General features: G+C 43.6%; 1 protein-coding gene across 2 annotated transcripts in view; it reads right to left on the minus strand.

The window, feature by feature from the left end:
- LOC148015652 (ribulose-phosphate 3-epimerase, cytoplasmic isoform-like) overlaps positions 1-13,031 on the minus strand; it is a 46,258-nt gene extending 33,227 nt beyond the window's left edge. Inside the window, exons 1-2 of one of the 2 annotated variants that reach the window (XM_087666109.1) lie at positions 12,702-13,031; positions 12,539-12,611 (exon numbers count right to left, since the gene is read on the minus strand). In XM_087666109.1, coding sequence (XP_087522235.1) covers positions 12,539-12,543 — 5 coding nt within the window. In that variant the 5' untranslated portion in view covers positions 12,544-12,611; positions 12,702-13,031. The remainder of the gene's footprint in view (positions 1-12,538; positions 12,612-12,701) is intronic. The other variant, XM_087666110.1, reaches the window with a different exon arrangement.
- Positions 13,032-13,893: the final 862 nt, after the last annotated feature.

Here is a 13,893-nt window from a genome sequence, read left to right on the forward strand (position 1 = left end):
ACTTTTGTGCTCAACAGCACACAATACATCCCACTGATTCTCATGCAATACAGTCCACATGGCATGTTGCTTATGGCGAGAACAAATGCCTCGCACATTGCACGTAGCTATCTTCATGTGTATTCAAAAAAGAAAATCAGGTTCGAGGCACAGCTTGCCTCGTTTAACCTTTTCTGCTAGAATGTCAAGGACTCCCTCATCCAAAAAATCAGCTAACACGGCAAAAGAGTTCTGACGGCCAAATTTGGAGGTAGACGGTATATCCACTGTCTTGGGGATGGAACGGGGAAAATGACGATCCCATGGGGTAATCATGTTACCTCTAGTATCAAAAGCCAACTTAGCAGGTGGACCCTTTGGACCGTCCGTATATACTTTCCTAGTAGGCTGATTACGGGGAGCAGAAGAAACCATAGCACAAGCAGTGTGCTCTGAAGACAACATTTCTTTCCTGCGCATATAAGTGCGCATGGAATCTTGTGAAGCAGTAGGCACAGTATTTGCCATGCCAGCATCAAAGCTATTACCTTTTTTTGCACGTACATCTACCCAATCATTGCCACAGGAATCCAAACCCAAAACATGTTGTTTACCTTTATCCAAAACTTTAGGTGGCTGGGTTGCATCCTGCAACGGAGCATCAAGCACCATATCTTCCATGGGCAGCACAACATGCTCAGCATCTGAAGTCAGTTGCTTCTCTGGGCATTCGGCCATAAAATGCCCCAATTTTCCACACAAAAAGCAATGCCCTGCAAAGTTACCCCATTTCAAACTGAAGTGCAAAGGATGCATGCCAGAGCAATAAAGACGTAACCAAGCAGGCCTTTCCTTAGCAGTGTCCCATAACATACACAAACAGTTACGATTCATGGCACTGAGGCTTGGGGGGACCAGAACAGTGCCCACCACGGCCATGGCATCCTTTAACAGTGGCCAATAGACAGCCGGACAATTTTCCACTTCAACCCACACCGGGCATTCACGTTGAAGCACGAGCTGAAAATCTGCCATTGGGCGCCATGGCACAACATGGACCAAACGGCGATCAAAGAACAATGGCAGTTTAAACAGGAGATCAGCACGATGCTTCTCAGATTTCAACAGCACCTCATAGAAGCCTCGGAGCCCAACAAAAATCTCTTCAACACACTCCCCCTGTAGTAGACTATGTAGCCACTGGCAAATACGGGAAAGCACTAGGATCCTACCAATGAAGAAGAGTATAATAGCACATTCATAAAACACTGAAAATGAGTGTAAGACATTTTTCGGGTCCACAGTGGCTTCCAGAACATCTTCAATTCCAGAGTCAGAAAACACTTCATGATTATGTTGAACATAATCGCCAAGCAGAGTGTTGGCAAACTCCAGCAAATGCTCCTAGTCAACATCCTGAGAATCCACAGAATCAGAGGCAACCTGAGCATAAGAACGTTCCTAATGATCCATTGTCTCTTCCGAAGTATGCTTGGTGCATTTGCCCGCAGGCAAGAAGTCAAGACCAGGGGGCATCTCCTCTGTGCAAGGAACCATATCCTCTAGTTCCTCTATATCAGAATCCGGACCAAGAGCTGCCACCGTTTGGTCTATAAAAGCCATATCCAGACCAGCCATGTTGTATCACTACTTGTGCCGGTCAGATGCCAAGCCAGGAGCTCACGGGAGGCAGAAACAGCACAGGCCTCTCTCTCTCTCTCTCTCTCTCTCTCTCTCTCTCTCTCTCTCTCGGCAGAACGGACCCTGCACTAGACCTTGCTCGCTCACCCTCTTTCTCTCACTGTGTGGCAACGTGTAGGGGCAGATGATGTGTGGGTTTGCTGTCAATTCGTGGCACAATAGGCAGGGCGTCAATGTCTACTGGTTCGTGGCAAGTCGTCAGGGTCTACAAGCAAGTCGTCAGGGTCTACAAGCAAGTCGTCAATGTCTGCCAATTTTGTGGTAGGTCGCCTATCTTCAGGTTTTGTGGTTCTGCAGGTCGTCAGACTGAAGACAAGGCAATTTGCAGGTCAGGCGATCTGCCCTAAGTCAGCAAGAACAGGATAGGGCGCTGCAAGTCAGAGACACAAGGTGCAGCCCCCCGGGTCTGCATGGCCTTAGGGATGTGACAAGGCACAAGAAGGTTAGTGTCCGGCAGGCAGACGGCTGGGTCTGTAGGTCGTCAAAGGCAGTTTGCAGGTCAGGCGACCTGCCCTGAGTCAGCAAGAACAGGGCAAGGTGCTGCAGGTCCCCATCTCTCTCTCTCTCTCTCTCTCTCTCTCTCTCTCTCTCTCTCTCATATATATGTAAATATTACACACATATATGTGTCATTCCCTCTATTCCCGTTCTCGTTTCCCATTCCTGATAACTATACCGCAATGCCACAGCCAATATTGAGTTAATGTAGGGGTTGCTTCCTAAGTTCCACTCTCAATTACAGCATTTTTCCCTCGCATCTAAGTGTTGGAGTCATCTCATTGACCGCTATATGGCTCAAGATTGCACTAGACATATCAATCTCGATTTTGAGCTTCAAGAGTTTTCCATTAAGAGGATGACGTTGGAGTCATCTCATTGACAGCTATGTGGCTCAAGATCGCACTTGATATATCAATCTTGATTTTGAGCTTCAAAGGTTTTCTAGTAAGGGGATGATTTAAAAGTCAAGTTGAGAGAATATCGGTGATTACTTACCGAGTTCGCTACTACTGGCTCTCCAAAGTCAGATGACAATTAGGTCACGTTCTTCTTGAAAAAGTTGCCTGACAAATACCAATTCTCTATCTATCTATCTATCTACCTATTCTCTCAATTATAGCATTTTTCCCTTGCATCTAAGCGTTGGAGTCATCTCATTGACCGCTATGCAACTCAAGATCACACTCAACATATCAACCTTAATTTTGAGCTTCAAGAGTTTTCCATTAAGAGGATGATGTTGGAGTCATCTCATTGACCGCTATGCGGCTCAAGAATGCACTCGACGTATCAATCTTGATTTTGAGCTTCAAGAGTTTTCCATTAAGGGGATGGTTTAAAAGTCAAGTTGAGCAAATATTGGCAATTACTTATCGAGTTTGATACTGCTGGCTCTCCAAAGTCAAATGACAATTAGGTCATGTTCTTCTTGAAAAAATCACCCAACAAATATTGATTCTCTATCTATACACACACACACCCCAAGTGTGACGATGCTCTCCTGATCCTGCAGATCCGCAGCACGGATCCCGCACAAGTAACACAGTTCGCGAGCATACAGCACCGCATCACATCTTGAACACGCAACAAAAGCCAACTCGCAAGACATGCCAGGAAGACGTCATCACATCACAGCATGCACCCAATGCGTCACGTCACGTCACGGGCCGTTACACCCTTGATATCCTTCTCGCCTTGCGGCTCACTCACAGCATGCGTAACGCATTTGTCTAACTCGCACAAGGGTAGCTTGGTGCTTGGAGTCACTGAATCATGCCCTGGAAGAGTTCCGTGCTCACAAGGATCCACATTCAACAATCTTGGACCACAGCGCCACGCAGGCAGCTCAGGTCAAATCCCACCTCTCCTCATGAAAAGTCATTTTGACTTGAACTCGGAGCAGAGCACCTAGCTGCCTCGCTCAAAATGAGAACTCTACACACCGAGAGGTAAAAACAATGGCTGCTCCATGAGGCACGCCACCATGGAGAAGGGTTGGAGACATGGGGTTGCCCAAGCCTCGCACTCCCTTCCCTCGTACCTACCGATACCAAGTGTGACGATGCTTTCCTGGTCCCACGGGCCCGCAACAATCCTGCACAAGTAACATGGTTCGCAGGCACACAGCACTGCATTGCATCTTAAACACACAGCAAAAGCCAACTCACAAGATATGCCAAGACAACGCTATCACATCACAACATGCACCCTCCGTGTCATGTCGCATCACAAGCTGTTACACCCTTGATATCCCTCTCGCATCGCGGCTCGATCATAGCACACATAACACATTTGTCTAACTCGCACAAGGGTAACTTGGTGCTTGGAGTCGCCGAAGCACACCACGAAAGAGTTTCGGGTACACAAGAACCCACAATCAACCATCTTGGACCACAGCGCCACGAGAGCGACAGGTCAAATCCCACCTCTCCTCATAAAAAGACATTTCGACTTGAACTCAGAGCAGGGGGCTCGGCTGCCTCGCTCAAAATGAGAACCTTGCATAACGGTAGGCAAAAACAATGGTTGCTCTGTGAGGCACGGCCACCATGGAGGAGGGGGGAAAACATGGGGTTGCCCAAGCCTCATACTCCCTTCCCTCATACCTACCAAGTGTAACGATGCTCTCCTGGTCCCATGAGCCTGCGCAAAGAAACTGTAACCAGCCTTCCTTCCATGGATGGGTGGTAAATCCCTGATTGCAACTTAATTACAGCAACAAACAATTACTGCAAATCTGAAAATACAAATTTACCTACTGATCTTGGACAATGCACACCCGATTGGCCCCAAAATTAGCATCCCTTTTGGTATTTCTTTAGCTTTATTGAAGAAAAAGTTGATTAACAATGGGATTCTCCCAATCCCTTTCGGTATTTCAACTCCCCTTGCTGTCCAAAGTGACCAGCAAGTCTTCAATCTATTTTGCCCCTTGATTCGGACACTTAATTGGCCTTCACCCACTTTACGGACGATGAAAATGCCCCAAATTCAATGGCTGCCTAGTCCTCCACCTAAATTTAGCTGAAATTCACCTTTACCCCTGTTGAATCCAAGCCTTGGAGCTTCCAATTTTTGGCACGCTTCCCGAGGCTACTGCTGATAAACCCTAATTCTTGCTGTAAATTAAGGTGTACAACAAAGAAATTTGCAATTTCTTAGTCTCCAAGGGTCCAAATGCTGAGATCTTCGAAGCAAGGCGTGAAATGGTTGGGAGATAAGAGAAAGCTGTAGAGAGAGAAAATTCAAAGTTTTGTCACGAAGAATGACTGAAAATCAGTCAAATGCAGCTGCTACCTTGCCGCAACAGCTTGTAGATGCAAAAAACTAAAGAAAATCAATCATTTGCTGCTACTTCCCCATCTCAACAGCCTGAGATGTTGTCACTTGCTGTTGATTGGTCTTCTCTTGCCCTTGGCTGCCTCAAAAGGTCCTCCAATGGTTGCAAATCAAACCAACACTCTCTCCTCCCTCTCTCTTGTAGGCTGAATTTATAAAAAATGCCTGTCTCCAGCCTCTAAAGACGTTTTTCAATCTTGCATGGTCATTTTTGACAAGTGGCGACCTTCCCAAATGGTTTTTCTAACATTTTCCATAATTAAATATTAATTTTCAGTCTTTAAATACTGAAAATTAATCTAATAATTATTTTGGTGCCCTGAAAAATAATCTGACTTGCCAATAATTAAATTTGCTAGGCAACTTCCATTTCCGAGTGTCTCTACGCCATTTTTGACCATCAGATTAGTGTTAGGTACTATTAAACGCCACTTCTCTAGTCTCACCAACTAACACTTATGGTCAAATGGATGACCTAGGCCAACAACTAGCACCAGGTACCACCATACCTGTGCAACATAACTTATAGCAACTTTTGCCTTTGACATCCTGTGATTTCTTGGAGTCCCGAGCTCGTAAATTTACTCTAACCCCAGCTGCACCTCACATGTGTAACATTTACTTAACCATGTGATTAAAAAGTAATCCACATGTTAAGTGAGGTTTCAAAAATACATGTCCTTATGAAAGAAACCTGCACAAGTAACATAGTCTGCAAGCACACAACACCGTGTCACGTCTTGAACACGCAACAGAAGCCAACTCACAAGATATGCCAAGACAACACCATCGCATCATAGCATGCATCCTCCACATCGTATAGCATCACGGACTATTACACCCTTGATATCCCTCCCGCGTCATGGCTCGCTCATAGCACGCATAATGTGTTTGTCTAACTCGCACAAGGGTAACTTGGCACCTAGAGTCACCGGATCGCACCACGAAAGAGTTTCGAACTCACAAGGATCCACATTCAACCATCTTGGACCACAGTGCCACAGGAGCAACACGGGTCAAGTCCCACCTCTCCTCAAAAAAAAGTCATTTCAACTTAAATTCGGAGTAGAGGACCTAGCTACCTCGCTCAAAATGAGACCCCTATACACTAGGAGACATGGCCACCATATAGGGGAGGGGAAAGATATATGTCATTCCCTCCATTCTCATTCCCTAAATTTGGGTGTTCTCCCCGCTCCAAGGGGTCCCATTCCCCATTCCTGGTAACTATGCCGCAATGCAACAGCCAATGTTGAGTTAATACAGGGGTTTCTTCCTGAGTTCCACTCTCAATTACACAATTTTCCCCTCTCATCTAAGCATTGGAATCATCTCATTGATCGCTATGCGACTCGAGATAGCACTCAACATGTCAATCTTGATTTTGAGCTTCAGGAGTTTTCCATTAAGGGGATGATTTAAAAGTCGAGTTGGGCGAATATCGACAATAACTTACCAAGTTCGCTACTACTAGCTCTCCGAAGTCAGATGATGATTAGGTCACATTTTTCTTGAAAATTTTACCCAACAAATACATCCATTTTATCCAGCACATTATCTCACAACCTAGATTGCCAACCTTCTACGAGTTTGAGTGTGAGTTTTTGCGTTACATGAGGCTGAAAATCAATAAGTAGATAGTTGGGAGGAATTCAAAGCTAAGATGGCTTAAGTATTTGTCTCTCCCCAAGGTCTTCCTCCTAAACAAACCACAATAGGCTACTACAGTTGCCTCCACTCCGACTGGCCAGTCCACTGGGGCTACACCTCTCGTTGCTACACCATCTATCCCATCTGCTCTAGTGGCTACTAGATATATAGCACACAAACAGCCTTAGTAGCCTATCTCCTTCACTACTCTTCAAGGATTGGTTGATTGGTTGGCTAGTGGCTCACTTATTGTACTTTACGCATCCATTCCTTGAACATCCACTAACATCCACTATACCTTCTAGGACCACTTTCCCACCTGGCCGTACGCAATGGTGATCATACACTTAGCCTTTCCCTTTTTAGACTTCCATTGCATACTTACATACTCATAGCATTACACTTAGCTTTGCTTTCTTTTATTTTCAGTTTTGTTTTTTGGAGCATCTCACTGCTCACATTTGTGCTTTTACAGATTTTTAATCTCTTTTGCAAAGTTTTGTATTTCAATGTAGGGCTAACATGCAAGCTAACACTAGTCCTTCCTAAGATGGAGAGAGAAGATGTGCATTATCCCTTTCATGGTTTCATCTACTTGGAGTTTTGCTCTACTATCTATATAGAGGCTTCCCCTCTTGCAATGGATCGTGTATCATCTCTCTTAATGCTATCATGACAATGACTTCTATCCTTGCTCTTTCGGTAGGGATGCTTTATCATCTTCCTCCACATGGTTCACACCACATGAAGACCAACATCCTCAAGCTCCCCTTGCTTTTTCGGCATCAACATCCAGATTGAGGGGGTTCCTACCCTTCTTGGTATTCTACAAGTTTCAACACTTATCTTCGACATCAATCTTCCCCTCCTGTTGTACCTTCACCTATGCATTACATGATTTCATCATCTTTGTACTAGGGGGCTTGGGCAACTGAATAATTTTCCCACAAGGGACACTATCCAAGTGGCACTTGCTGCATGAGCATTCTTCAACATATCGCATACTATGCATCCCATTGTGCATAGCACCACTAGACGGATCCTAAGTTGTTTCCAACAACGAATTACACCACCATTCTTCTTCACATGATACTTCATCACCTTTCCCTCGTCATCCACATCCTCGAGTGGTTGATAAAACTTATATTATTTTGATATATGTTGGGTATACCATCCCTACTCCCCTCTTTTGGGTCACCATTATTTAATCGGCCGCTACCCCTAAAATTAACTTTTCACCACAAACCCAAAAAAAAAAAAAGTTTAATGTGGTTCCATCTGTCTTTATAGGGCTTGATAGGCCACTGGAAGCCCGACGAGTATCCTTTGTCTAATGCCTTCTCCTCTCTCGGGTGACTACTTGGACTCCCTTGATAAGACAACTATTGCCTCTCTAGTCTTCATAGGCCACTAGGCAACCAACGTGCACCCTTTGTCCCATGTTCTAGCTGCTTTGGGATGGAACACCTTGGGATAAACATTGTCGGCCTTCCCTTTTAGGCTCAGTTTTGGGCTTGACAGGGGATGTTAGCTAAAGCACGCTTTACAATTGATTAGTATTTTTAAACAGTCCCAAAACACACTTAATTAATGAAAAATGCAAATTTGAAGTGCAAGAGAGTTTCAATGGTCCCCCAAAACACTAATTTTTTTGGGTATCCTTTAACATTTATAAATAGGCAAGCTGTCTACCATTCAGCCTCATCCTTTTGTGCAAGTTTCTCACTCTACTATACACATTTCAGCCATCAGCCCACCTACCATCTGTTGTCCAACCATCATCGACTGCAACCCATCACTATCCAGATTTAAGCGGCCTGTTTTCAGCCATCACCCTACTATTTGGGGTCTCCATCTGTTGCATCATTATAGTACCTAATCAACCTACGTTTTCAGCATCTAGTGCCAAGTGACAGGCTATTGCCATCTCTCCCACCAAGCGACTACTATAGTACCTGCGTTTTTGTTGTCCAACTAGTTGTCTACATCACAAACACCTCTCTTGTTGTCGCCTCAATTCCCTAATACTCTAATGATCAACATTTAGTGTTTCCCACACTCGAACACTCCGACTAGTGGTCACAGTATTTGGGGTCCCTCTCCGATGGACGTCACTCTTCGATATTGCATTACTCTACCCTTGGGAATTCTGTACACTCTTACGTTCATTTACAACATTTATTCACTTCAAAGTTTATTCTCTCTATGTTTGTCTCTATATTTGAGTTTTGAGTTTTTACGTTTTGCGTTTTACGTGTAGGGTTTGGGTTTTGCTTGTCTCTATCCGAGTCTTTGTATTTCAGTCTTGGTTGTACATGTTGTATTTCCTCAATGCAACCCTAGCAAATCTTCACACGACCTATATATTTCACTACTCCTAAAGGATTAGCTAACTGGGCTACTAATGGCTCACCTATTGCACTTTACGCATCCATTTCTAGGGCAGACATTACACCTTTTAGAACCACTTCCCTATCTCTCCGTACATCATGGTGGCCACACACTTAGCCTTTTCTTTTTTAGACTTCTGCTGCATACTTACAAACTCATTGCATTGCACCTAGCTTTGCTTTTCTTTATTTTCAATTTTTTCACTACTTACCTTTACGCTTGTAGATTTTAATCTCTTTTGTAGGGTTTCGTATTTCAGTGTAGGGCTAATATGTAGGTTTGCACTAGTCCTTTCTGAGCTAGAGACAGAAGCTGAGCACCGTCCCTTTCATGGTTCCAACTACTTGAAGTTTTGCTGTTCTACCAACATGGAGGCTTCCTGACCCACAACATAACGAACAACATCTCTCTTGATGCCATCATGGCGGTGTCTTCTATCCTTACTCTTCTAGTAGGGATGCTTCATCATCCTTATCCACATGGTTCTCGGCACCCCATGAAGACCGACATTATCAAACTCCTCTTCCCTCTTCAACATTGACATCCAAGTTGAGAGGGAATTTCTACCCTTCTTGGTATTCTATATGTTTCAACACTTGTCTTCGACATCGGCTCCCCCCTATTGTATCTTCTCCTATACATTGCACGATTTCATCACCTTTGTACTAGGACGCTTGGGCAAGTAAATAATTTCCCCACAAGGGACACTATCCAAGTGGCACTTATCGCATGAGCATTCTTCAACATGTAGCATTACCTTTCCCTCCTCATCAACATCCTAGAGTGGATGGGTAAGCTTATACTGTTTTATGATGTGTTGGGTGTACCATCCTTGTTCTTGTCTTTTGGGTCATTGTTACTTAATCGATCGCCACCCTTAAAATTAACTTTTTCCAAAAAAAAAAACAACAAAGACAACAATAAAAGTTCAATGTGGTTCCATCTACCTTTCTATGGCTTGGTAGGCTATTGGGCAGCCAATGAGCACCCTTTGTCTAATATCTTGTCCTCTCTGGGGTGACTACTTGGACTCCCTTTGGTAAGATAACCATCGCCAACGCCTTGGAATAAACATTGTAGGCTTTCCCCTTTAGGCTCAATTTTGGGCCTAAGGGAGTGATATTGAACTAAAACATGCTTCTTAGCTGATTAGCATCTTTAAATAGCCCCAAAACACAATTAATAAAAAACGCAAAATTGGTATACAGTTCAAGAGAGTTTATATGATATCTCAAAACCCTAATTTTTTTAGGTACCCTTCAATATCTATAAATAGACAAGCTGCCCACCATTTAGCGTCATCCCTTCGATGCTCGCTCCTCTACTGCGTTTGGTCCATCTACCATCGCCAGCCCAGAAACTACCCCAACCCCCTCCTTCTTGCATTCGAACTCTCCGTAAGGCAAGCAACAAGTGGCAACCCTTCCTCGTCATCAAGCATCAGCCCTGCAATCTATGTTTGGCCTTGTCTCCCCCAGGCACCAACTAACGACCATCTTCTCCTTGTCGGAGGCCATCTTACAATTACGTTCGCACCTTCTTGCTACTATCTACTGCTCGAAGCATCATCCCTACTATCGCCTCTGTCTTCTAACTACCTAATGATCAATGTTTGATGTTTTCTTCGTCTTCCACACTCCGCCTTGTAGTTACAACACTTGGAATCCGTCTCCAGTAGATGTCACTCTTTGACACTCCATTGCTCTGATCTTGGACATTTTGTACACCCTTACATTCATTTACAACATTCATTCACTTCAAAGTCTCTTCTCTCTATGTTTGTCAACATGTTTGAGTTTTTGAGTTTTGCATTTGCATTTTGCATTTAGGGTTTGAGTTTTGCTTGTCTCTGTCTAAGTCTTTGTGTTTCAATCTTGGTCACACATGCTATGTTTTCTCAATGCAAATCCTAGCATATCTTCACACCTAGTACCTATATTCATTAGTCAGTACTCAACTAGTGCCTTACGGCCTCTCTAATGGGTTCAATCAATTTACCTCCCACTAGGCTAGCCCATTCTTCACTCATTCAGCTTTCTTTTTCATATAGCATAGCATCCAAAGCATCTCAATATGAAACATGTGGTATGCAAGTCTCTCTCTCGAATCTTCTAGGTAGGGTTTTGCATTTCAGTTCAGGACCAAATTTGCACATATTTACCCATCCTGAACCAACTTAAGGTTTGATTTTTCCGTTCTTGCCTTGGTGAGTATTGCCACCGTCAGCATGGAGATGGAGGTAGGTTGCTCAGTGTATTACCTAGGGAGCTTTCTACTAGTAGTTAGTCAAAGATACCATCCATGATGTGTTCTTCATCACTAAGGCTGGTTTGTGTGATGTGGTGGGATAGGATGCCTTGCTCGGCCAGCAAGATACTAGAGCCCTCAATGTCGCAATCAAAAGCATGGGAACTTATTGGGAGCCTAGAAGGGTGACACGTATGAAAGGCCTACACCAGCTGATCTTCAGTGGAGAGCGCCTCTCTCTATATGCCACCTTGGCATGGATCTGATCTTCCATCATTCGCTCCCCTCATGGCTGTTGGGAGCAGCTTCAATTGGACTCTCCATATCAGAAAGAGCTTCTACATTTTGTTTCCGTGCAGGGCTTAAGTCCATAAAAGTGTGTTTGGAAAGTAAAATTGAAAAGGAAGTTATGTGGTCCGGCATAGTTGTTTCTTCATACGTCCAGCTACCATAGCCTATTTTCACACTACAGGATGATAGCCCCTGCTGGTGTTACACCCCCCAACCTGGGCTTCTCTTCCCCCTTCCCCATATATCACCCTAAGAGGCATTGTATTCATATAATTTGAATCTCATTTAACTCCAGCAAGACTATTGACAACTTGCACTTCTTTGAGTTTCTGATTAATATATTTAGCCGTAGAGTCCAAATCTGGAGGAGTACTCCCTTTTAGCAAATCCTAAATTATGCATATTCTGTCGTGCAAGTGCTGTCAAAGTGCAGTCCACTTTCCTTCATATCCAGCCCAATCTGCACAGAGCCTGACCAAACTACATGGTATGAAGTCCTCTGTGTGAAAGGCTAACCATTAAAACTTTTTTCAAACAGCAGGTCAACTCATGATTTAAGCTATTCGAACATGGTTGTACATGTTTGTGTAGCTTGTGGCAACATACCCAACATTTGGAAACAGAAGTTCTACAGCCTCGGAACCAAATCTTCAAGGTTTCCCAAGAGACTGGAATTTGGAAACAGAAGTTTCACAGCCTCGGATCTAAATCTTCAAGGCTTTTCGATAAACTGAAAAATTGGATATTTCATGGTTCTCCGTTACAATTTTATACCGGAAACTGCTCCAGTCATAGTCCGCATGTAATCCAGTATTCCCTTCTTTATGGATGGCGGACGAAGAGAATGCTGCTAATCGAAAGACTACTCAAATTTGAAAAAACAGGTTCTCAAAAGCTGGTGCACAAAATTCGACTGCTAAACAGATTGAAAAGTTGTGACCTCATCGGCAGACAAAGGCGATCACCAAACAACTTGAAAGATTAGATGAGGTTGGAACAGAGCCATACCCATCCTACAAAGACAAAAAACACAGCCAGCAAACACAGTATCAGCGATTCCTCCGGTATATAAGCTACACACTCACAATGATGATTTCACTCACCATTATGTCCATATGCAACCAGTCTCCTCCGCAGTCCACCATGCGCTTTGCCTCTGACGCGAGATTGGCGAAATCCGAGGATAACATAGATGGAGCGATTTTTGGGGGTGGAGATCTCCCATGCTCCATATTCCTCGTGACTGCCAATGCGAGATCTAGATCTTGTTTCGTTCTGTGCGAGAAAACCTTTGTTTCATGCTAATCCAATGAAGTAGCTCACCGGTCTTAATACACCAATGAACACGGCAGTGATTTTTGCCTTTTTAATAATGTGGTAAAGAATATGTAACGACTGCCAATGACCTCAAGGACGAGCTCATCTACGCCAGAGGTTTGTATGTATGTATGTTTGGGCTGAGTTTTAAATCTAGCGATGGCTTAAGTCTTCATTTGCCTCGCTCGTATGGGGGTTCTTGGCACCTTGATAAATATCTTGTATTACAAAAAACTTATATGGAGTGATCGGTTAGAAGCTTTCAAAAACCTATGATAAACTCTAAAAGTTGCATTTCTTTTGTCAAACTCTTTCAAGACCATCAAGACCTCCTCGCTACGTTGTAGACCATTGAATTAGGACATTACAACTACCTTTCCAACAAGCCTATTATTTCTACATTTCCATATGCTTCAAATTGCCACAACATCCCACAAATTTGCCACAAAGTCATTCCGATTGCCATAATCATTAAACAAAGCACCTTTAGGTTTAATCTTCCAAACGAAATATGCTTCTCCACCTATCACATTAGCATGCACCAAAGGCTTTTGGTTTCCTAACACTCCCAAAAGAGGTGCGGCAACTATTCAACATGTCGTTTACAAAGAACACATAACAATGATGTCTTACCCAATTAAGCTAATTTCTCCCTAGTAGGCCATTTATTCATTATTGTTTTCTAGAGGACTATATTAAGGCTCCTTGAAGGGGTACTCCCCTACACACCCCTTATCCTTCTCTTCCACATTCTTATTTTGGTTCTAGGATATCTCTTCTTCCTTTGATTATAGACTTTAAAGTTATGCCTTCATCTCTTTGTTTGAAATCCTTATGCTTTTTGGCCTCCTCTAATACATTTCCTTTATATGTCTTTAATCACTTTAGCAAATTGATTTTCCTAGGGATATATGACATTGGCCCTTTTCATCTCTCTATCACGCCTTGTTAGCAACCTAGCTTTGTGTCCTCCAAGCC

Source organism: Lygodium microphyllum, chromosome 24, assembly GCF_053477565.2.
Source record: "Lygodium microphyllum isolate KBCC chromosome 24, Lygodium_microphyllum_v1.1.10, whole genome shotgun sequence".
Taxonomy (NCBI): Eukaryota; Viridiplantae; Streptophyta; class Polypodiopsida; order Schizaeales; family Lygodiaceae; genus Lygodium; species Lygodium microphyllum.